The sequence below is a fragment of the Orcinus orca genome, chromosome 19 (genome assembly GCF_937001465.1).
Source record: "Orcinus orca chromosome 19, mOrcOrc1.1, whole genome shotgun sequence".
Lineage (NCBI taxonomy): Eukaryota > Metazoa > Chordata > Mammalia > Artiodactyla > Delphinidae > Orcinus > Orcinus orca.
In genome coordinates this window covers 23342466-23362862 of record NC_064577.1, presented here as the reverse complement: position 1 = coordinate 23362862, position 20397 = coordinate 23342466, and the positions used below count along the sequence as shown (strand labels likewise).

The window sequence follows — 20397 nt, the reverse complement described above, 5'->3', positions numbered from 1 at the left end:
GGTTCTGTACTCCAGGTTCTAAAGGTCCTTTTGTTCGTATTTAGAACTAAACAGAGTTAGTTTTGTTTTTCTTTTTTTTTGGGGGGGGGGAGGTAATTGATTAGCATGGTAATGCAGTGCTTTCCCTCCTTTGCTTTCCCTGGAAGAGAGAGAAAAACAGGGGTTTTCACACTTGGTCTCACTAGGATTCAGGGAACAAGGTGAAGCCAGCCTCTAATCATGGTGGGCAAATGTCACCAGTTTGTGGCTGGCAAGACTGGACAGCGGTTGGGTTTCCAGACACCTTTTGCTGTTATCCGAGAGCAGGTGGCAAATGTCATACTTGGAAGCGCTCTCAGTTGCAAAAAGAGCCAGTGTGTCTAAACCTTGGGGAAAATCCCTTCCATGCTCTGTGCCTCAACTTTTCTCATCTGTAAAATGGAGATGAGTGTCAACTGTAGAAGGTTGCTGATGGGCTTAAAATTAGATCACATGAACCACACCTAATACAAGGAACAAAGCAAAAGTGCAAAAAAATACTAATAGGTATAATTAATGTTAACAAAAGAGCATTACATTATTATTGTTATCATCATTACAGTCATATGCTCCTCCAACAGCTAGCCATCTCACCTGGTCATACGCTCAGATGTGACCTTCCCAAACGTCCATTCACCCCTAGGGCTTTCTGCATTATTTGCCTAATGTTTAAAACCAAGAAGCTGAAGCACCAAGATCTTTGGTGACTTGCTTGTCACTCAGCTATAGCTAATGGGCTGCACCCCTAGGTTCCTAAGCAGGTCTCAATACAGTATGTGCTGTGTCATGTTAAATATGACATTTCCACACTCAGCAGGGACAGGTCCCAAGGCACTGTAAGATCCTAAACTATATTTACAGGCATTCCTATTTTAGCATCAAGTGCTTTCATGCCGGTGGTTAAAGTCACATTCTAAATTTCATAACGTGTGGAGTCCTGGAAGAACAGCTCGAAAAAGGACCGCGTGCAGGATGTGTGCTGCAGTCAGCTGTTGGACTTGGAAAGCCACAAACAACAGTAACAGTAAGAGCTACTGGCTAGTGAGGGCGTACCATACATAACGCCAGTCGCTGTGATCCGTCCTTCACCGGCATCATCAATTAGATCCTTTGATTCTGGGAATATCATGATTGTCCCCAGGAAGCTAGGTTACTCGGGCAAGGTTGCAAAGCTCATCAGTGGCCCCCGGCTGTACCGTCCCGGTCGTAAGCAGGCACTCTGCGCCAACACACCTGCTCCCCGAACTCACGCCAGAGCTTGTTAACAGCACAAAATGGCACTTAACCCAGTAGACCCGATGCCAAAATCACGGGAGAAATCAGGCAGCGACCGCAAAGGGCTTTTTATTACGATTCAGACCGCCGACTCCTCCCGGTGGCGACCCTAGGTACACGCACCCCCAAAGTAGGCTCTCCCGAGTCTCTCACATCAGAAGCACATTCTCCGAACCCAATGCAGGGAGCGGCTGGTGCGAGTCGGCAGGGGGACGCGGAAAATAAGGCATTCTGCTTCCGAGCAGTTCTCAAAGAGGCCCTGGGGACGTGAGGTGGACACCGGGCGGCCGAGTCTGTGCCCCCGCGGGCTCCGAAACGCCTGGGACCCAACACACGGCTTTGTCCCCGTGACGAGCTCCTTACTGAGGTTCCCGAGCATCATCTGCTGAGCCCCCTGTGACCCTGGGGTCCGGGACTCAGGGATGAGGGGCACGCAGCCTCTCGACGTCCGGGTCCCTCGCCCACCGGAGCTCCCCGCGAGTTCTGCGGCCTGGCACCTGTGTGGACGTCGCCTCCCGCTTGGCGGGGAGGATGCGCGCGCGCCCCGGGCCGGGGATGCTGACTCAGCCCGGCTGCTCGCCCACATCCCTCGCGCGCAACGCGATGCTGTCGCTTCTGCAGCAAAGGGGGGAAAGCAAAGCGCCCGTGACAGCCGGCCGCGAGCTTCCTGGGGCCCGCACACACACCCCCCAGGGGAACCGCTGGGGTGCGCGAGTTGACGAAATCGGGGGAAGCGGGCATGAGAGGAGGAACTCGGGATCCGCGGCGCCGCGCGCGCAGCTCACACCCGAACTGGAAGGAACCTGTTCTGCCCGGGGCGGGCGCTGAGCCGCCGCAGCCCGGAGCCCAAGCCCTCCGGGCGCGGGCGGGGCCGGCGGGAAGGGAGGCGGCCCGGGGACCCCGCACGTCCGGCCGGACGTGTCCGCAGAGTGGGTGCCGGCGCGCCCCGCTTACAGTGCGGCCGAGCGCCGGGGTCCGGTCGGGCCAGGCGCGCCAGGATGCGCGGGGCCGGGGCGGGTGGGGGGCGGCCCCGCGGGACCCCACGGCCGGTCTGGGGTCTGGCACGGCGAGGCCGTTACCTTCCGTGACCCACGGCCCCGGCCCTGGGCGGGCGCGGGCCCGGCACGGCCTCGTCCACGTGGGCCGGCGCGCGCACGCCGGGCCGGCCCCCTCCTTGGCGGCGCTCCGCGCTCGCAGCACATGGTCGGCGGCGCGCCCCCGAGGCCGGCGGAGACCGGCTGCAGCCGGTATAGGATAAGCGATAGGCAGCGACGCGGGGCCGGGGCGCGGGCGGCGGCACGCACGGCTCGGCGCGGCGCGGGCGGCGGGGAGGGGGGCGGGGGGCGCGGCGCGGGGGCCCGAGGCGCGGGAGCGGGCGGGGGGCCGGAGCCGGGCGCGGCGGGGCGGGCGCCCGGGGCTCGCCCGCCGGAGCCAACTTGCCCTAGGCTCGGGCCCACGCCCTAAGGGGTTAATCCTCTCTCGTGTTCCCGAGCGGCTTATAAGGAGGGGGCGGCCTGGCCTCCGCCTTATTGGGAGCCTTTTGGGGTTTATTCTCTTCCCTTCTAACTTGGTGAGTTGGTTTTATCATTTTACATGTTTAAAAGTTTGATGGTGGGGTGTGGGTGGGTTTTTTCTTAAGCTATGTTGGGAGCTTTGGGGGGCTGGTGGTGGGGGAGGCTGGAGGGAGGAAGAGGAAACCACTTAACTGCTTAACATTTTGGAGAGGTTATTCCCCCAAATCTTCTCTGACAGTTGGGAATGCCCGGGGCCCCCGGGATGGCGCGCTCTCACCATTGCGGGCAGCCGAGAGTTGCCTGTCGGTGGCCCGGGTACAGTCGGTGTCCGGAAAACACCTAAAGGCAGGTTTGGCCTTTGGGTGCCCCCCGGCCCAGGCGAGGGCCCCCAGGGTGTCGGGCGAGGGGGGCGCCGCGCTGAGCTCCCTGCACGGATTTTCCGCATGAAGTTGCCCGCGCGTCACAGGAGCGAAATGTCAGAGGTACCGTCCCCAGGCTCGCGCGCGCGCGCAGGGCGGCCCCGCAGACAGCGCCAGGGAAAGCGGGGTTCCCGGCCTCCCCCCGCCTGACACACGCACCCGGGGCGGCCGACGGGGAGGCAGGCATGTCCCCGCCGAGAGCAGCTCGTCCACCTTGACCGTCAGGGCTGTCAGCGGCTGACGGCTGGTCCCGCTCAACTTCCAAGGTTCCCAGGGCTGCCAACCACGGGAAAGCGCCCGGCTAGCTGAGCGGCGCTGTAGCCAGGGAGGATGGTTTTGCAGAGGAAATGGGTTATTTCCTTCTGCTTCTTTTTTTTTTCTTTTTTAAACCAGACCGCCACACTCTCCCACAGACAGATGATAGAAGTTTGTTAGGTGGCATGTAACATATCACCAAACACGGGGGGCGTCAGTCTTAGAGAAAAGCTCCCCGGAGCCAACCGGGGAAGAGCAAGCAATGACACCTTGTCATCCTGGAAGCTGGTTTTGTTTGCAGTTATAGACACACCGTGTCACCTCTTTCTCAAAGGAGACGGTTTCTACCCTGGGAATGGGATTTCTCGGTAATCTTACTATTTTGCAAATCATACTAAGTGGATTGGGTGGAGGGTCTTGTTTGCAAAAACAGTCCCAAGCGCTATGCAGAGATCTCTAAGTGATGCATCTCCCCATGTCCAAGCACCAGTCCCTGTCATGGGGCGGGGGGGCGATCAATAATACGTCCTGCCTGCCTGGTGGATACAGAAATACCTCTTCTCATCATTAAGAGTGTCCAAGATAGTTCCAGTATGTAAATAAACAGTGCAGCCAAGTGGAAAAGCTCCTTCTCTGTGAGAACCACCAACCCTGAGTTTTCCTTCTGTGGTTTCCCAAAAAGGACTTTCCTCGGTGGAACTCCTGAGGACGACACTTAAATTAGGGGATAGGTTTCTACATCACGATCTTGTAAAAGGGGGTGAATCGGTGCTCTCCAGGGATTCAGAGCAGCTGAGGCTGCCGTCCAGGTTAGGTTTGGGGGTTTTGTTGTTTTTTTTTTTTAAATAGAGAATTGAAGTGAGCTTCACCTAAATACAGACTGGTTTTGACAACTAGGGCTGGAAACAGCTTGTCAAAAGCTGTTCTCCAGGCGACGCCTTTAAGAAGAATGGAGATTGGCAGTGGCTCGCTGAGGCTTTGTTCACACCAGCCACACCAGCAGCTGCCACCGCTGCCCATCCAGAGGCTGCATTTTGAACTTTGCTCTGATCTGACCCTGGACTGGCACCCTGACGGTCTATCATAGTCCAATATTTTGCATTCTTCATGCCTCCAGGGGACAGCTTTTCTCAAGAAATCAAATTGCAGTTGAGAGTCCCAGCTATAGCAGATTTCCAAGCCTTGGCAGAATTCTCGTTTATTTAAGATTAGACAACCAAATGCTCATAGGAAATTACTCCAAACCACCCAGTGCATTTTGTCCATTCTGCTTCCTTTGGGAGAACATTTGGAGGAAGGCGACATTGCTGCCAGGAACCCCTGTTCAGAATCGTAGCATTTTACCCTCCAGACCTCTGTGTCTCACCCCTGCTTTTAGAGGATGAAACTTAGGAACCAAGTCATTTCCCCATAAGCGTGAGGCCAGTTAATGGTAAACAGAAATTCAACAAATAACGCACAAGGGCCTCACAGAGACAGACCTGTGGACCTTGCGTCAAAGGACTCAAAAATGAATTGAGAAAGATGAAAGGGTAACTTGGAGCAAGTGGGGGTCAAAGGCTATCAGAGAAACGTAGATTTTTAGGGCAGGAAGAGATCTGAGATCACCTCCGTCTAGTTCAACTCCCTTGTTCACCTCTTGACACTGAAAATCAAGCAGCAAGGTGATTCTCCCAAGGCCGTGGGGTCGCTCCTTGCTCAGCTCTATCCCCCACACAGTAAACGAATATCCCATCCCATCCCGTCAGGGAAATTCACATGCCCGTAAAACCAAAACATTATTTCCATGTTCTGGAATTCTTAGAGCCTTTGAAGCCACAGGCCTTTCTCTCTTTCGTTTGTAGAGGCCAACCCGTTTGTTAAGCCAGTCGTCCTGCTGAGGGGATGGTAGGAAGGAAAGAGTCCAGGGGAAGGACTGATTATGCAAGCAGGGACTTCCTCACTTGATGACTGGGCTTCAGGAGGCTAGAGCCGTGCATTGCTTCAGGAGTGCCCCAAGACGCATGCTTTGTTTAGTGAACTTTTATTGAGCACATACTGTGTGCCAGGCACATGGCCAGGCACTGGGTCTGGAAAGAGCTGCCGACTGCCCTGTGTGCAAGGCGTCCTCAACCATATGTTACAGAAACCAGGTTATTCTATTATCATTCTGTACTGTGATCTTCAAAGCTCAATATACCAGGGCACAGGCTGCTTTAGGATGATGAAGGCGTAAACTTGGGAGTATCAGTGGGTTCTGGGGTGTCATCTTTCTTTTATGATGATCCCAGGAAAACAATAAAAAAGCTGTCCTCCCCAAACCTAAGAATGCAGGTGAGAGTTATATTTGGATCTAGCTTCAGGGGAGTAGCCCAGATGTAAAGTTTAAAGAAACAAAGGAGTTGAACACCCAGAAGGAGCTCAGAGAGTGAACAGAAGGAAAGCAGTCAGACAGCTGCTACCTTCGAGCCGGCTGTCCTAGATCAGCTCCAGCCAGCGTCCGGCTCCGTTACACCCGCCTCTGTAAGAACCGTCTGGCACTCGCACTTTCCTCCCGGCTCCCAGGTCTCCTTGGGCCACTAGGTTTCACCTGAGCAATCAGGTGGTTGAGAACTCAGTGCTGAATAACAGAAGTGTCAGCTGCCAAAGCTGGGGGAGCTTTAAGGGTTCCCAAAGCCAACCTCTTCATTTGACGAGTGAGGCACTCTGGCCCAGAGAGGTGCAGTGACTTTCTCCAGGTCACACAGTGACGCGGTGAAAGAGTCCTCACAACCTCTATAGGAAACGCCCCCTCCCTGGCGTTCAGAATGCTGTTCTGCATCCTGATACAGCGGGGCCCCGGGGAGACAGGAGATCAGATGCTGGACCATTTCGGTCCAGTCCCTTCCCCTCTCTGGGGGTCGGCTTCCCCATTTTGCAAAATGAGTGGGATTTTACAAAGAGGAGATGGACCCAGATGGGCTCCAAATCCCATTTTGGTTGTAACATTCTGTAATTCTAACTCCACCCACCCCGGGGCCTCCAGCCCCACCCATCTTGCACATTTAAACCACCGACGGCAACAGGCAAAGAAAGAGAGAGATGGTCACCCATCACCAGAACTGAAGCGCTGGCCTCGCCCAGAGCCTTCCCATAGTAGGTAACCTCGTCTTCCTACAAAAACTGCAGTCTAGTCTTGACCCTCTGAAATGCAACCCAACCAAAAGGTTCTGCGCCTTGGTCCTGCAGTGCTTTTAGGCTAGAGAGGGCTTCTGTCTGTCTCTCTGGGGCCTTTATCAATTTTAGCCCAATGTGTTTTTATTCAAGTTGGCCCCGAGCCCTCTCTTAAAATGCTAAGGTCTTATGAGCACCCTTCGTGCCGACGTGGCCTTGGACTTAGTCGCCACTGCTTGTCAGAAATGTTCTGAGCTCCGGGAGGACATGGCTGAATGGTTTTAAAATGTGATGGGATTTCAGTCTTAAGCTTCCTTATCATTATCATCAACAAACAATTTCATCCAGGGAGGCAGAGGCCATCTCTGTATTGTCACTGTCGCCCCTAGCATAGGCCCTGGCACCCAGCAGTTACTTTGTTGGAAAGAATTAATTAAAGCTGTGTGCAAGGTACCTGGGCGGGGGGGGGGAAGGGATGCAAAGAGAAATAGGCCCAGATTTGTTTTCCGTGAGCTTACAGTTTAACTGAGCAAATAAGATAAATGCGTACAAGTAGACAGCAGCCCATTATTAAAGGGTGCCTGTCCCGTGAAGAGAGCTCCTTAGGTCGAGTGGATCAGAGCAAGCCTTACGCAGCAGGAGGATGTGATGAAGCGGGCCCTTGCGGCGCCAGCGATGGGGGGCCTCCAGCCTGGGGAAGGGGCGCGCCACAGGCAAGGTGGCTGGCGAGTCAAGCAACAGAACAGGAAGAACTAAGGCTGCTGAGATCCGTGGGGGGCAGGGGCTTCCAATTAGGAAGGACTTTGAAAGTCAAGCTGATCTCGTGGATTTTGTCCTTCAGAAAGAGGAAAGCCACTGAAAAAGTCCGAGCAGAAAAATGTCATGACGATGAGGCATTTCAGAAAGATTAATCGTACCAGACAGTTGAGAAACCAGTAAAGGAGTCTTGGGCTTCCAAGGTGAAGCTCAAAGGAGTGGCCCAGTAGGGGGGGCGAGATGGGAGGGGGACCTGAGCTGTGGACTCCCCCCCACACTGCCCCTCCTTCCTTCCTACCCCGCTCCCTAGGGCTGAACACAGTTCCAAAGCCAACACTGGCATGTACTTTTTTTTTTCCTTCTCAATCTTAAGCCCACTACCGTTGTCAGCTCCTCTGCCCCAGGTGCCTCATCTTGGGAGCAGACTTTGAAAGTCTTAACGGAGGAGGGGACTTGGGAAAACCTCAGCTGCTGGAGGGCTCGGGGTTCCCATGTTAAATCAGCTGCTTTCCGTGTTGGGAACATGAATGACAAACTGGTCTGTAATTGTTACCCTACACCCAGAGCCACTTAAGTGCTCTTCCCACCTTTGCCCTCAGCTCTCAGGCATGCCACACTGACACACACCAAAATGCAGAGGCCTTTGCTGCAGGGAGCACAGCGTCTTAAAGCATCTTATGCCCTATTTATGCAACCAAATAGCCAACAGTAAGAGAGTAATAAGTGAGTATATAGTCCTTTCAGAGTACTAGGCTACCATGCTATCAATAGGCTGAACAATATGAAATTAGGTCAGATTTGCTGCTTTGTAAGGTGCTCAGAGCAAATTCCGAATACTGGATTCCCGTAGCAGAAACTGGGAAGTCTACTGTCTAGATGAGGTTTTGTCCTGTTATTTCTCAATTGCTCTCCATTTTCAATAAAACCTGCCTTCGTATGTGAACGTGACAACTCGCGGCTAGGCCATCCACACATCCTGAAAATTCACCTGGCTACAACTGCATAGTTATAGAGAATTCTTAAACTCAAGGTTCGCTGCCATTAAGAGCGCAGAGACCACAGACTCATTTGTTATTTATAGGTATTAATTTTTAGTTGGGTTAAAAACACACATGACTGTTTCAAAGCGTATGTAATTGCAGAGGTTTTGAAAATGTCTGCGTTTTATGTGCTCGAGCCTGCCGCGGAAGACTTAAACGACCCTGCCTCCAGTGTTAAATATAGTTTCCCCTTAGTGGTGATACGGCACAGGGATCTGATGTTCTGATGTTGGTTGCAACGTGAATGGAAAAGCATAGCAAGGTCAGGAGTAACTTGGTTTAAGTTCCCTGGCTGTCCAGACCCCACAAATTGGTAGTGCCTTATTTGGTCACTATATCCTAGAGTACTGGTCCTGTGTGGAAAAATTCCATTTCTCATACACCACGTGGCGACCGACTTTGAGGAACTCATTCATGCTAAACCAACACCAAGAAGACAGAATCCCCAAATTTTAATTTGCAGTCACATTCCGTTCACATAGGTACAGCCATATGGGACCCCAGACCATAATCAGAATGTTGCTGAGTAGGAGGTAGGATGGTCTGAATGACCAGGGGCACCAAGCAGAGATGCAGGATTTCTCCAGCACTTAGCTGCCCCTGCAAGGTGGCCTCTGAGCCTCTCTTTGCCGAGGCTTCATTTCTGATCCACATTCCTTACAGTCAATTCAGTCTTCCTTTACCTAACTTGTCTTCAGGTTCAAGGTCTGCACTGATCCTTGGTCTGGTGGCCATTCTTTGTCCTCCAAAGTGCCTCTAAATATTCTGCCCAGGCTCTTTATGTTTTTTTTGGTTAGTTTTTTCATTTAACTGCCATAGCTTGGAAGTCTGCCTTCCCAAAATCTTTCGCGGCTCCATATACAATACAAACATAGTTGGTTCATTAGATAGATAAGACGGATAGATGATAGATGACAGAGACAGATAACGATAGATATAAATGTGATAAGATGACAGATAAAAGATGACATAGATGTATAGATAGATAGATACTATTATTCAAAAACTTCACACTAACTGCACATGATTTAAATATTCATCAACCTAAGAAATGTAGTGAGTAGTTCTTATCTGTCGAGCGTTAGAATCATCCACCCTCATGCCATTGCTGGTCTAATTTTTTTTTTTTAACTTTTTCTTTTAGATTAAGAATGACCCAAAAGAAATCACAGCTTTGTTCCAGAGCCAATGTTTATACTCAAGTGCCTGATGGAGGATGGGGCTGGGTGGTAGCTGTTTCTTTTTTCTTCGTTGAAGTCTTCACCTATGGCATCATCAAGTCATTTGGTGTCTTCTTCAATGACTTAATGGACAGTTTTGATGAATCCAATAGCAGGATCTCATGGATAATATCCATTTGTGTGTTTGTCTTAACATTTACAGGTTAGTACATCTTCCAGCTTAAGCGCTATATAAGCATATGCCTCTTTCAGTCTGCCTAATTATGTAAGAGGCACTGAAGGAAAAAGTCTACTTGCCAGACTTGACTGCCTTCATTTAATGCACACGTATTAAATGCCTACTGTATGCACTCTCTTAGGATACTGCAGATTATTTTGAGGACAATAGCAAACCCCGGTTCAATGGGAATGTGGTCATTTCCTAAAGAAGCATTAAAAGTTCTTGGCATCCTGGGTCCTGGTCTCGTAAAAACATGCTGAGGAAACAGGTTGGGAACATGAAAATGCGACTACATGAAGGAGAAAGATGGAAGGTGTAAAAGGGTGTATGGGAAAACTACCCATATTGCCCAGAGAGGATATTCTGAATTCCAAACACCTGTTTCCCTAAAGGACTTCACTGGCTAATCGGTCTGCCCAGCTCCCAGATCCAACAGCATCAGATGAATGGGACTGTAGTATAATTCTTAACATACTGATTTTCACTTGGTCCCATTCAGACCTAATTCAGCACATCTCTGAGGTCTCATGACTGTTCATCCATCTGTCAGGGGCTGCGCCAGGGTCGTCTGAGAAAGCAAGGCCGTTGAACTTACCGCGGACAGTTAACGGGGCTGAACTTCAGCTTCCCTAACTTTACCCTAATATCCTGTCACGGAACCATTGCCTCTGAAGTCTTCTAAGCCTGTCGTTAAAGGCACTTAGTTTTCAGCCCTATACTGTCTCACAAAGGTAGCTCCACTGTTCTTCGCTACCGAGTAAAGTCAGAATCTCTCCCGTTAGCCCTGATACCCTCTCCTACACGGTTCACGGAAGTACTTCTAGTTCCGGTCTGAGTATTAAGATACTTAATTTCTTAATTGGCAGGATGTTTACTTTCTTGGAAAGATAACTTACATGAATTAGAACCAAAATTTTACATTTGGTAACCAAAATAAAACGAAAATCCCAAAGCTGAACTTTTAGCCGTTTTCTAACCAAAGATAATATAGTCAACAAGAAATTTCCAGCTAATACTATTATACCAGAAGATAATTGTTCTTCATGCTGTTATTCCAGTCATTAATGCCTTGAGTCTACACACTGCCTAAAAATGATCCTAGTGATTTCATTATTTGCTATATTAATATATTAGTTTACATTCAACTCACATAAGAGATAGGTATGCACCAACCCCAACAAAACTTACTCCTTTTTTAGCTCTTTCTATCCAGCATGTACGATGTTGTTCTTCCTCCCCCCAACTCTGGAGGGTTCCCTTATCTCATTGTACTCAAGGCGGTATCAGTGGGAGCCTAAGTAGCATCTGACTAGGAAGCTCATCTTCCAGATTTAAATGTCCCGGAGGATACAGAGCACAGAAGCTACGCCAACTGTAATTCATCAGCCACTCTGAACTGTCTATCCCATAGCTAGCCTCCTTTTGGTATGCATAACAGAATTCACCATACTTTCATATCATTTGCAAAAGAGTCAAATGGAACTGAGCTGGAATTTGACCCTAACCGGAGCCTTTTAAAAAAGAATCCAAAGCAGTGAGTATAGAAAAAAAAAAAGTGCCTCGTCCAATCACAGGAAAAGCCCATTTTTATGACAGAATAACAAATTTAATGCGTATCCAATCTTATAGGGGCTCCTGGTGAGTCAAAATCTTTCATCGGAGACAAAAGATATGTTTTATACTATGACTCTTGATTTCTCTTCAAGGAGCCCCCAAAATATATTGTCCAGCTTGTGCAAATAGTAAAATAAGTCCTGAACTGACTTAAGGAACCACTGCACAAAATGCATACTGTATCTTACATCATCACCTCCATGTTAAAGGCTTAAAAGATGGAATCTTACCACAGACTCACGGACACAGAGAACAGATGTGCGGTTCCCCAGGGGGAGGGGGAGGGAGAGGGATGGGGTGGGGGGATGGGGTGAGCAGGTGCCAGTGAGTGTATACGGGATGGAGAAACACCAAGGCCCCACTGTGTAGCACAGGGAACTGCATTCTACATCCTGGGATAAACCATCCGGGAAAATAATAGTTTTAAAACACGAGTGTATATACATGTACGTATCACTGAACCACTCGGCCGTACACCTGAAACTAACACAACGTGGTAAACCAACTACACTTCACTAAACGTTAGAAAACGTAAAATTAAACAAGACGGAATCTTAGGGTATATGCAGAGCTGATTCACTCTGTTATACAGCAGAAACTAACGCGCCATTGTAAAGCAGTTAAACTCCCATAAAGATGCTAAACACATTTTTAAAAGAAGGAGTCCTAGGGAGGCTAAGGCTTTTTCGCCTCTGGGAGCTGAGACCCTGTTTTGCTCTTGCTGCAGCTCCTGTGTCCACCGTCCTGAGCATTGGGTTTGGACACCGTCTGGTGGTGATGGTCGGGGGGCTGCTGGTCAGCGTGGGCATGGTGATCGCCTCCTTCTCACAGAAGGTCTACCACATGTACATTGCCATCGGCATCATCTCTGGTAAGTGCTTCTCCTGGGCTCACTCATTCTCCAGAGACTTAGCTTCTAGAACAATGCGGGAGCCGGGGGGGGGGGGGGGGGGGGGGGGGGGTAGGGAATCAAATCCAAAGTGTGTTTCTTTCTCCCTTTCTCTCTTTTCTTTAAAATTAATAATGTCCCAGATCAGTGGTTTTGAACTGGTCTGTATGGGCTCCAGGGTGTTCCCCTGGGAACCTCTCCTCAATCAATGCCCAAGACTTTTTGTCTGATTTTTTTTTTTTTTTTAATATTTACCAATGAGAAAGAGAACTTCTCTTTTGTGATAGTTTGCAGCCCAAAGACATCATTTTCACAAAGCAAGGTTTGCGTTTCTTTAGCTGAGATTTCCCAAGTCAGGCTGTGAGGACCCTGAGCTGTAGGGGAGGGTCTGTGCCGGACTTATTCTTCGGGGTCTGAGAAAAATTTTTCCCTTTCAAAACACTTTAAATCTTTTCATATGTTTCTACACATACCAAAACTCATTTATTTCCAAATAGAAGTCTTAAATAAAAACTATATTCGATAAGAGTTCTGTCCACTGTGGATTATATAAATTGGGGGGAAAAACATTGCAGAAAAGTACGGAAAAAAACCAGAGAACAGGTTTGTTTTTTTAACTCCTAGCTTTCCAAAACAGCTCTTGCAGTTTCTCCAGACCTCTGACGAAACCTGTTTTTTTTTTTTTTTTTGCTACAGCACTATTTTCCAGAATGAATTTCTGGGCTCCCAGAACTTATCATTTTAAATATGAACACAAAAACCCCAGATCTTTGAATGCATTCTTCTGGCATCAATGAGGATGTGGTCCTTTCTATCGTTTTTGACTTTCCATCACAGGTCTGGGATACTGCTTTAGCTTTCTCCCAACTGTCACCATTCTGTCACAGTACTTTGACAGAAGACGCTCTGTGGTCACGGCTGTTGCTTCTACAGGAGAATGTTTCGCTATGTTTGCTTTTGCACCAGGTAAGTGGACGACTACAGTCTACGTGTTCACGTGAACTAGCTCTTCTTGCTACACTGACTCTTGCCAACCGTCAGTTAATAGACTGACAGCTTCGACTGCGTGCAGAAGGAAAGGTTAATTGTCTTCTCTTCTCCAGCACAGTTTCAGGATCTGTCTTCCCTAACCCCAATTTTAGGAATTCAAACATTTTCATACTGGTCCAAGTTTACATAAATAGGAATATACAATGGCACATATTCAGTGGTAAGGCTTGAAACAGCCATTCCAAAATAGATGATTTAATGATTTCAGATTGTTCCTATTATTCTATTTCTCTCCTTGGTCAAAAGAGCCATATTCAATGCGGATTTAAACTGTGCTAGTAAAGTCCCTTTCGTGAATGGTGTGTGGATAATCTCACAGGGAGTTTTTTTTTTTTTTTTGCGGTATGCAGGTCTCTCACTGTTGTGGCCTCTCCCGTTGCGGAGCACAGGCTCAGTGGCCATGGCTCACGGGCCCAGCCGCCCCGTGGCACGTGGGATCTTCTTGGACCGGGGCACGAACCCGCGTCCCCTGCATCGGCAGGTGGACCCCCAACCACTGCGCCACCAGGGAAGCCCTCACAGGGAGATTTTTATCCCTGGTTTATTTCCCTATCTTAACGAGAACCTGTGAATGTCACTAGCCAGTGGCAGACGAATCACCCTAGAGACTTAGATTAACCTCTTACTCTGCCATTTCTTGGTGAATGTGTCCGTGGATCGCGGCGGATTTGTCCAAAGGAGATACACGTAGTAGTATTTAGGGGTTACGTGTCATGTCTGAAGCTTTTCAGATAGTTCAGAAAAATTAACGTATGCTTGCCTATAAATAGGCAGAGAAGAATGTTAACTGTTGAAATTCGCTGAAGTGCGGGCAGGCAGATAGGTATCATTCTTCGCACTTTTCTGTCCGTTTGAAATTTTTCAGAACAAAACACTGAGGGGAGAATCAGTGGCCTGTGAACGCCCTGAAGGTAGAAACTGCATCTTGGTTGGCTTTGTTCCCTAGCACATCCCTGGCACCTGGTAGGCAGGCACTCAAGGAATGTGAGTTGGAGCAAAGAAGAGCAGACCGATCATTGCCAGAGGAGGGTAAAGCACTTTGAAATACCCAAGCCTGAAAGATTTTGCAATTCTGAGTTTCCCATATTAACAGGGGGAGAAGAGGTGTGAGCAAAGCATGCTACGACAGTAAATGGAGACCCTGTGCCCCGGAATTCGGGGCTGTCTTGCTAAGCTGATCTTCTTTCTCAGGAACCAACTTACCATGTCTCTTATACCTGACTGTCAGCTCTCAGAGAATGAGAATCTAGTGAAATGAAATTCTAATGAACATCATTTCACCTTTGTGGGATGATGATGAAAATTCCTGAAGGTTTCGTGGGGCCCGCATTATCCTCTTCTCACTATGGGTCCTGAAGCCCCCTTTGGCCTGACACCGCCCAACCCCCAGAGGACCCCAGCCAGGGCCCAGTCCCCCCTCCAGGCTGCCTCTGGGCCGGCAGGAAGGTAGAACGTTCCACAAAGCAAGCGGAGAACTGCAGCAGTACTGCACAGGACCGTACTGTATCCACACAGTAAGTGTCTTAATTCCAGGATAAGCCTCTGAGCTTTTAGATTCTTCGTTTATCCTCTCCTTCATCTGTTACTGCTGAGGGTTGAAGGAGTGGATGGAGAACCATCTAGCTCAGAGGGTGGAAATTCTGTCTTGAAGAGGCCAGAGGGGAAATATTTCAGGCGTCACGGGCAAGTCCTTGTGGGATCCACTCCTCTCTGTGGTGACAGCACAGAAGCAGCCGTAGACGACATTAAAGAATGATCTCGGCTGTGTTCTAGTCAAGGTTTATCATCCAGTAACAGGCTGGATTTGGCCCGCAGACGGCTGTCTGCCGAACCTTGATGTGGGTCACGGACTTGGTTCATCTCGAGTCTCTGCCTGGCGGAAGGCACCCACCAGAGCTCTCTCAGAGGCCTGGGCTGAAAATGTGTATCTCTGCTCATCCTTACGCACCTTCCTCCTTCTCGAGTCCTAAAAGCCCCCAAAACCTAGAAGAAAGGGTAGTGCGTGTCGACTGCATTCCCACGGCCAAGTAACTTTTGTTTACCCGTTTCCCGGTCTGCGTTTCTTCTCGCTTCCCCCCACCCCCGCCCCCGGTCTTGAGTTCGTTTCTGACCTTGGCTTTTCTTTCTCCTTTGCTCCTGCCCACCCAAGCCATCACGGCCCTGAAGGAGACCATCGGCTGGAGGTACAGCCTCCTCTTCGTGGGTCTCCTGCAGCTCAACCTCGTGGTCTGCGGGGCGCTGCTCAGACCTATCATCATCAAAGGACCCGGGACCCCCAAAACCACCGCCCACGAAAATCGGAAAGAAGTGCAATACATGCTTGAGAACGAGAAAACCCGCACCTCGATAGATTCCATTGACTCAGGAGTAGAACTAACTACCTCACCTAAAAACGTGCCTGGTCACACGACCGTAGAGCTCGAGCCCAAGGCCGACCTGCAGCAGATCCTGGGCCAGCCCGGCTCCAAGCCCGGCTGCCAGAAGGCCCCGCTGCTGGACTTCTCCGTTTTGAAAGAGAAAAGTTTTATCTGCTACGCGTTTTTTGGTCTCTTCGTCACCCTGGGGTTCTTCGCCCCGTCCTTGTACATCATTCCCTTGGGCCTCAGTCTGGGCCTGGACCGGGACCGCGCTGCTTTCTTATTATCAGCGATGGCGATCGCAGAAGTGTTCGGGAGGATCGGGGCTGGGCTGGTCCTGAACAGAGAGCCCATCCGCAAGATCTACATCGAGCTCATCTGTGTCGTCTTACTGACCGTGTCCCTGTTTGCCTTTACTTTTGCCACTGAATTCTGGGGTCTCATGTCCTGTAGTGTATTTTCCGGGATTATGGTTGGGACGGTGGCGGGGACCCACATCCCGCTGCTCGCTGAGGACGACGTCGTGGGAATCGAGAAGATGTCTTCAGCGGCTGGCGTCTATGTCTTCTTCCAGAGCATCGCGGGACTGGCTGGACCGCCACTTGCAGGTAAGTTAAATACACAAAGTAAAACCCTTTTCTGCTATCCTTTTACAATATTTTACTTTTCCACGACGGTCTATCCCAGGATATTGAATACAGTTCCCTGTGCTCTACAGTAGCAGCTTGTTGTTATTCACCCTGTATCTAACAGTTTGCACCTGCTAACCCCAAACTCCCACTCCATCCCTCCCTCATCCCCCTCCCCCTTGGCAACCACAAGTCTGTGAGTCTGTTTCGTAGATGAGTTCATCTGTGTCACAGTTTAGATTCCACCTGTAGTATACTGTCCTTTTACTAATAGTGCCAGCTTCCTATTCAAGTCGAATGGAAAATAAAACTATTGATTTTTATACTTGCAGAGAATTTTAGAGGTGTCGGGATAGAGGTTACCCGAGCCACCTCTCTTGACTTAAATATGAGGAAAGTGAAAGCCAGAGAATGTCAGCGTACCGCCCAATGGTAAATCAGTGACCAAGTCAGGATTACAACCTGGGTCTGCAGCCCAAGCTGCCCGGGCTTTTTCTACCTTTTTCTACCTTGAAAAATGCTCGCAGCGGGGGCGGGGAACGCTTGGATTCCTGACCTCATTACCCTCTGACTTTTGGGATAACAGAACTAAGGGTCTTCTGTAAGCCAGCTTCCCTTCTAGGGAGGGGTTTTAGGGAACTGAACCTAGAACAGCACTCTGCAGAGCGCTTCACTAATCACTACAGAATATTTCCCTGTAGGAAGGACATGGCTTTGTTTTACATGTTAGCCCTGAAATAAGTCCTTGAGGTTATTGTGATTAGAAATCTTACCCCATGTGAAAAGATACCTGAAGTGAACTCGAGTGAAAATAAAAGAGCTCTTTCCTCTTAGGAGAGGATGTCAGCTTTCCAAAGGAGTGGGCATCTCACCGTTCCCAAGTTTTAGATCAGCCCACAAAGAACATCTGAGTGATAGAATTTTCTCAGGTGCTAAGTAGGTTGTACGTTTGTCTACATCTTCTCTCCCGTCTAGAAGACTCCTACCTTCCACATGCTTTTTTCTTAAAAACAAAACAAAAAAAAACAGACAAAACAAGGAAGGCAAAGAGCCTGAGAAGTGGCTGAGTTTGGGGGAGCCTGGCAGGGGGGTCTTTGTGGCTAATGTGCTGACGCTCCCGCAGGGCTTCTGGTGGACCAGAGCAAGATCTACAGCAGAGCCTTCTACTCCTGTGCGGCTGGGATGCTTGTGGCCGCTGTGTGCCTCGCCCTCGTGAGACCCTGTAAAAGGGGGCTGTGCCGCCGTCCCCGAGCCGGGGAAGGGAAGGCCGAGAGTCACCGTGGGAAAGCTTTACAAGACATCCCAGAAGACTTTCTTGAAATGGACCTGGGGAAGACTGAGCACAGAGCTCCTATGAAAACGGAGCCCGTGTGATACGCCTGTCATTCACACCAGCCTCCCTGGGGGCTGGAGAGGGTGGGGGACAGGGGACCCAGGGCAGCAGAGATGTGGACCACCCACCCGCTTTCCAGACTACACTCTAAAGGGAATGTATGCGTGAACACCACTACCAACATCCTTCTTTTTTTTCTTGTAAGTTTTCCTTTTCGCTTGTTTTTTAAGCCAAAACAAAAACCACCGAACACCCTTTCTGTACATCAACCTGGCTGTATTCAGTAGCAATACGAAGATGCACAGGACTCTCGGGGTCGCATTCCGGTTTTAAGAGTGACATGAATTGGCAAAGTGGTTTTAAGAGCTCTCACATGTGATAAACTACTATCTTGGAAAAGGACATCTGGCCGAGGCCACTGCAATGAAATTGGCCATTACAAAAAAAAAAAAAAAAAGCTTACATCATTTAAAACATTTCTAATTTTCAGAAATATGAACAAATTGTTTAAAACCCTTTGAAAAATACTGAGGTTTCCATTAACAAATTAGGGCCTCTGAATTTTCCACATAGTTCATGGAAATGAAGTACAGTTTGAGACCAAACATTTGGCTAGTAAACGGAAATTTTAAAAATATATGTAACTTGAACTTCATAAATGTGAAGATGACCACTTTTTTATGGCCAGTCACTACCAGAAGCATTTCGATACAGAACACACAGCACAGCATTCAAAAATGTGTTTCCTATTGCTTTTAATTATTCAGAAATATGTGATTGTAGTGTCTTTAATTTAAACCGCTATTTATTATTAAGTTATTCTAGAATGAATAAAGTAATCAAAAGAAAGAAAATCTGAGACATAAGCAGAATTTCTACCCCCTTTCTGCAATCCTTTACATGCCTCAAAGAATACTTCTTAACTTGTAAAGTGACTCTCGTAAAAGGCCAAGTTTAAGGATTCTTCAGTTTGATTAACGACAACGTGCGTCATTTCAAGGGGGGGGGATGATGATGAGTAGCAAATCGCCTTAGCTTTTTTAAATGATTTGTTTTATCACCTAAGAATACTTGAGGATCTTCTTTGATCAGAATTATATTTCATTGAATTGTTGAAGCATTTCTGATTTTTTTTTTTAATCTCACCGTTGAAGCATTTCTGTATTTCACGTGGGATAGCAGAGACATTTATTTTACCATCATGAGTTATATCATATAAACCCTGATTGCTCTACGTTACCAGAGTTATCGGGTTAACTGGTCACTGGGTTTTTTTTGGAGTTACATTACATGTATAGTATTTCTCATGTGCACATTTTTCTGTAAAAGGGCAAGTATGAGGGTAACAGGTTGGCTGCGTACTCATAATGTCCTGAATCTCACTCTACAGGTGATGGTCAGTACCGCTGCTCCATCTTTATTCATTTACTGTTAATTTATGACAACTCAGGGGGAAAAAAAATATAACAAGCCTAGTTTGGTTACAGGTACACACAAGCTTGAATATTTCTCTGCACTGAAATGAAAGTGGCATAGTTCATCACCACCTGCTACGTTTCTGTACAGTGTTTGATCAGCCATAGAAATAGGACAATCTGTAAAACTTTGGGGAGGGGCTGGGGAGGAAATGACAACGTGTCTGTCAAAAACAGACACACCTAGAACAAGCTGGATGTAGCAAATCTCTGTCACTACCAGAGAAGGACTTGGAGCTTGTGGCACTTTTGCAGACTTCATGACTTCAGCACTTTACAGCCTTTTTTACTATGAATGTTCAATACAACTTAATATTTATATCTGGTTTCAGAGCGATCTGCTTAAGACGTCCATTCTGTTAATTGCATGGAAAATAAAATGTATGCCAGTTTCAGTATGTCAGTAATCAAGGTTTTAAATATTTGGCAGAAAATGAAAACAGGATTGCTGATTTGTTCTGTATTCTGTGACATTCTGGTACTTCTAGATTTGCAATAAATGTATGGCTTTTTTATTTAAAGAAAGTGATTCAGTTTTTTATTGACTCCTTGGCGTTCATTGTTGGATCCAGTTAAAGTTATAAAAACTCAAGGAAGATTCATGTCAAATAACGTTTTTAAAAGCTTTTGTGCAAAATCTTTTAACTGCACTAGAGACACATAAACGTTTCCAAGACGTGTTAGTTGAACATCATTATTTCATAAATGAAAAATAAATGAATGGGGACTTCCCTGGTGGTCCAATGGTTAAGACTCCACACTCCCAATGCAGTGGGGCACGGGTTCGATCTCTGTTTGGGGAACTAAGATCCCACATGCCACACAGCATGGCAAAAAATTAAAAAATAAATAAATGAATGAAATGATATCCTGGTGGCCACAGAGAGATAGCTCAGCCTATCAAAAGTAATAAGTGAAAATAGTTAAGACTAACCATACGTAGTTACAGAACAGGCCTAAGAACTGCTCTAACCTGTAAGTAAACAGCACGGACTTTCCATGCCAGCGGTCTGCAAAATCTTTTTCTGTAAAGGTCCAGATAGTAACTATTTAAGCCTTTGCAGGCCACACAGGCTTGGTCACAACTATTCAGCTCTGCCTCTGTAGGGCGCAAACAGCCATAGACAAAATGTAAATGAATGAGCATGGCCATCTCAATAAAAGTTTATTTTTGGATACTGAAATTTGAATTCCATAAAATTTTCACACACTATGAAATACTGTTGATTTTTTTCAGCCA

General features: G+C 48.1%; 2 protein-coding genes across 16 annotated transcripts in view; one reads left to right on the top strand and one right to left on the bottom strand.

The window, feature by feature from the left end:
* Positions 1-20397, bottom strand: part of ARSG (arylsulfatase G) — a 116653-nt gene that overhangs the window by 84928 nt on the left and 11328 nt on the right. For 4 of the 12 annotated variants that reach the window (XM_004275414.4, XM_049702503.1, XM_049702505.1 and 1 more), the window contains exon 1: positions 1072-2125. The exons of 2 other annotated variants lie outside the window; for them this stretch is intronic. The gene's annotated coding sequence lies outside the window, so the exon portion shown is untranslated. Of the gene's footprint in view, positions 1-612; positions 1046-1071; positions 2126-2247; positions 2351-3084; positions 3215-3385; positions 3627-20397 lie in introns of those variants that run through there. 6 more of the 12 variants (XM_049702496.1, XM_049702497.1, XM_049702494.1 and 3 more) reach the window with 6 other exon arrangements.
* SLC16A6 (solute carrier family 16 member 6) lies at positions 2479-19682 on the top strand. 4 transcript variants are annotated; one of them, XM_049702512.1, is made up of 6 exons: positions 2479-2540; positions 9554-9792; positions 12152-12295; positions 13151-13279; positions 15513-16328; positions 17473-19682. In XM_049702512.1, exons 1-6 carry the CDS (start codon positions 2494-2496, stop codon positions 17721-17723), a joined length of 1626 nt encoding a protein of 541 aa, XP_049558469.1. In that variant the 5' UTR covers positions 2479-2493; the 3' UTR covers positions 17724-19682. The 4 variants fall into 4 exon arrangements, with proteins under 4 accessions (XP_049558469.1, XP_012390617.1, XP_033294259.1 ...); XM_012535163.3 differs by lacking the exon at positions 2479-2540 and adding an exon at positions 2659-2863; XM_033438368.2 differs by lacking the exon at positions 2479-2540 and adding an exon at positions 3151-3289.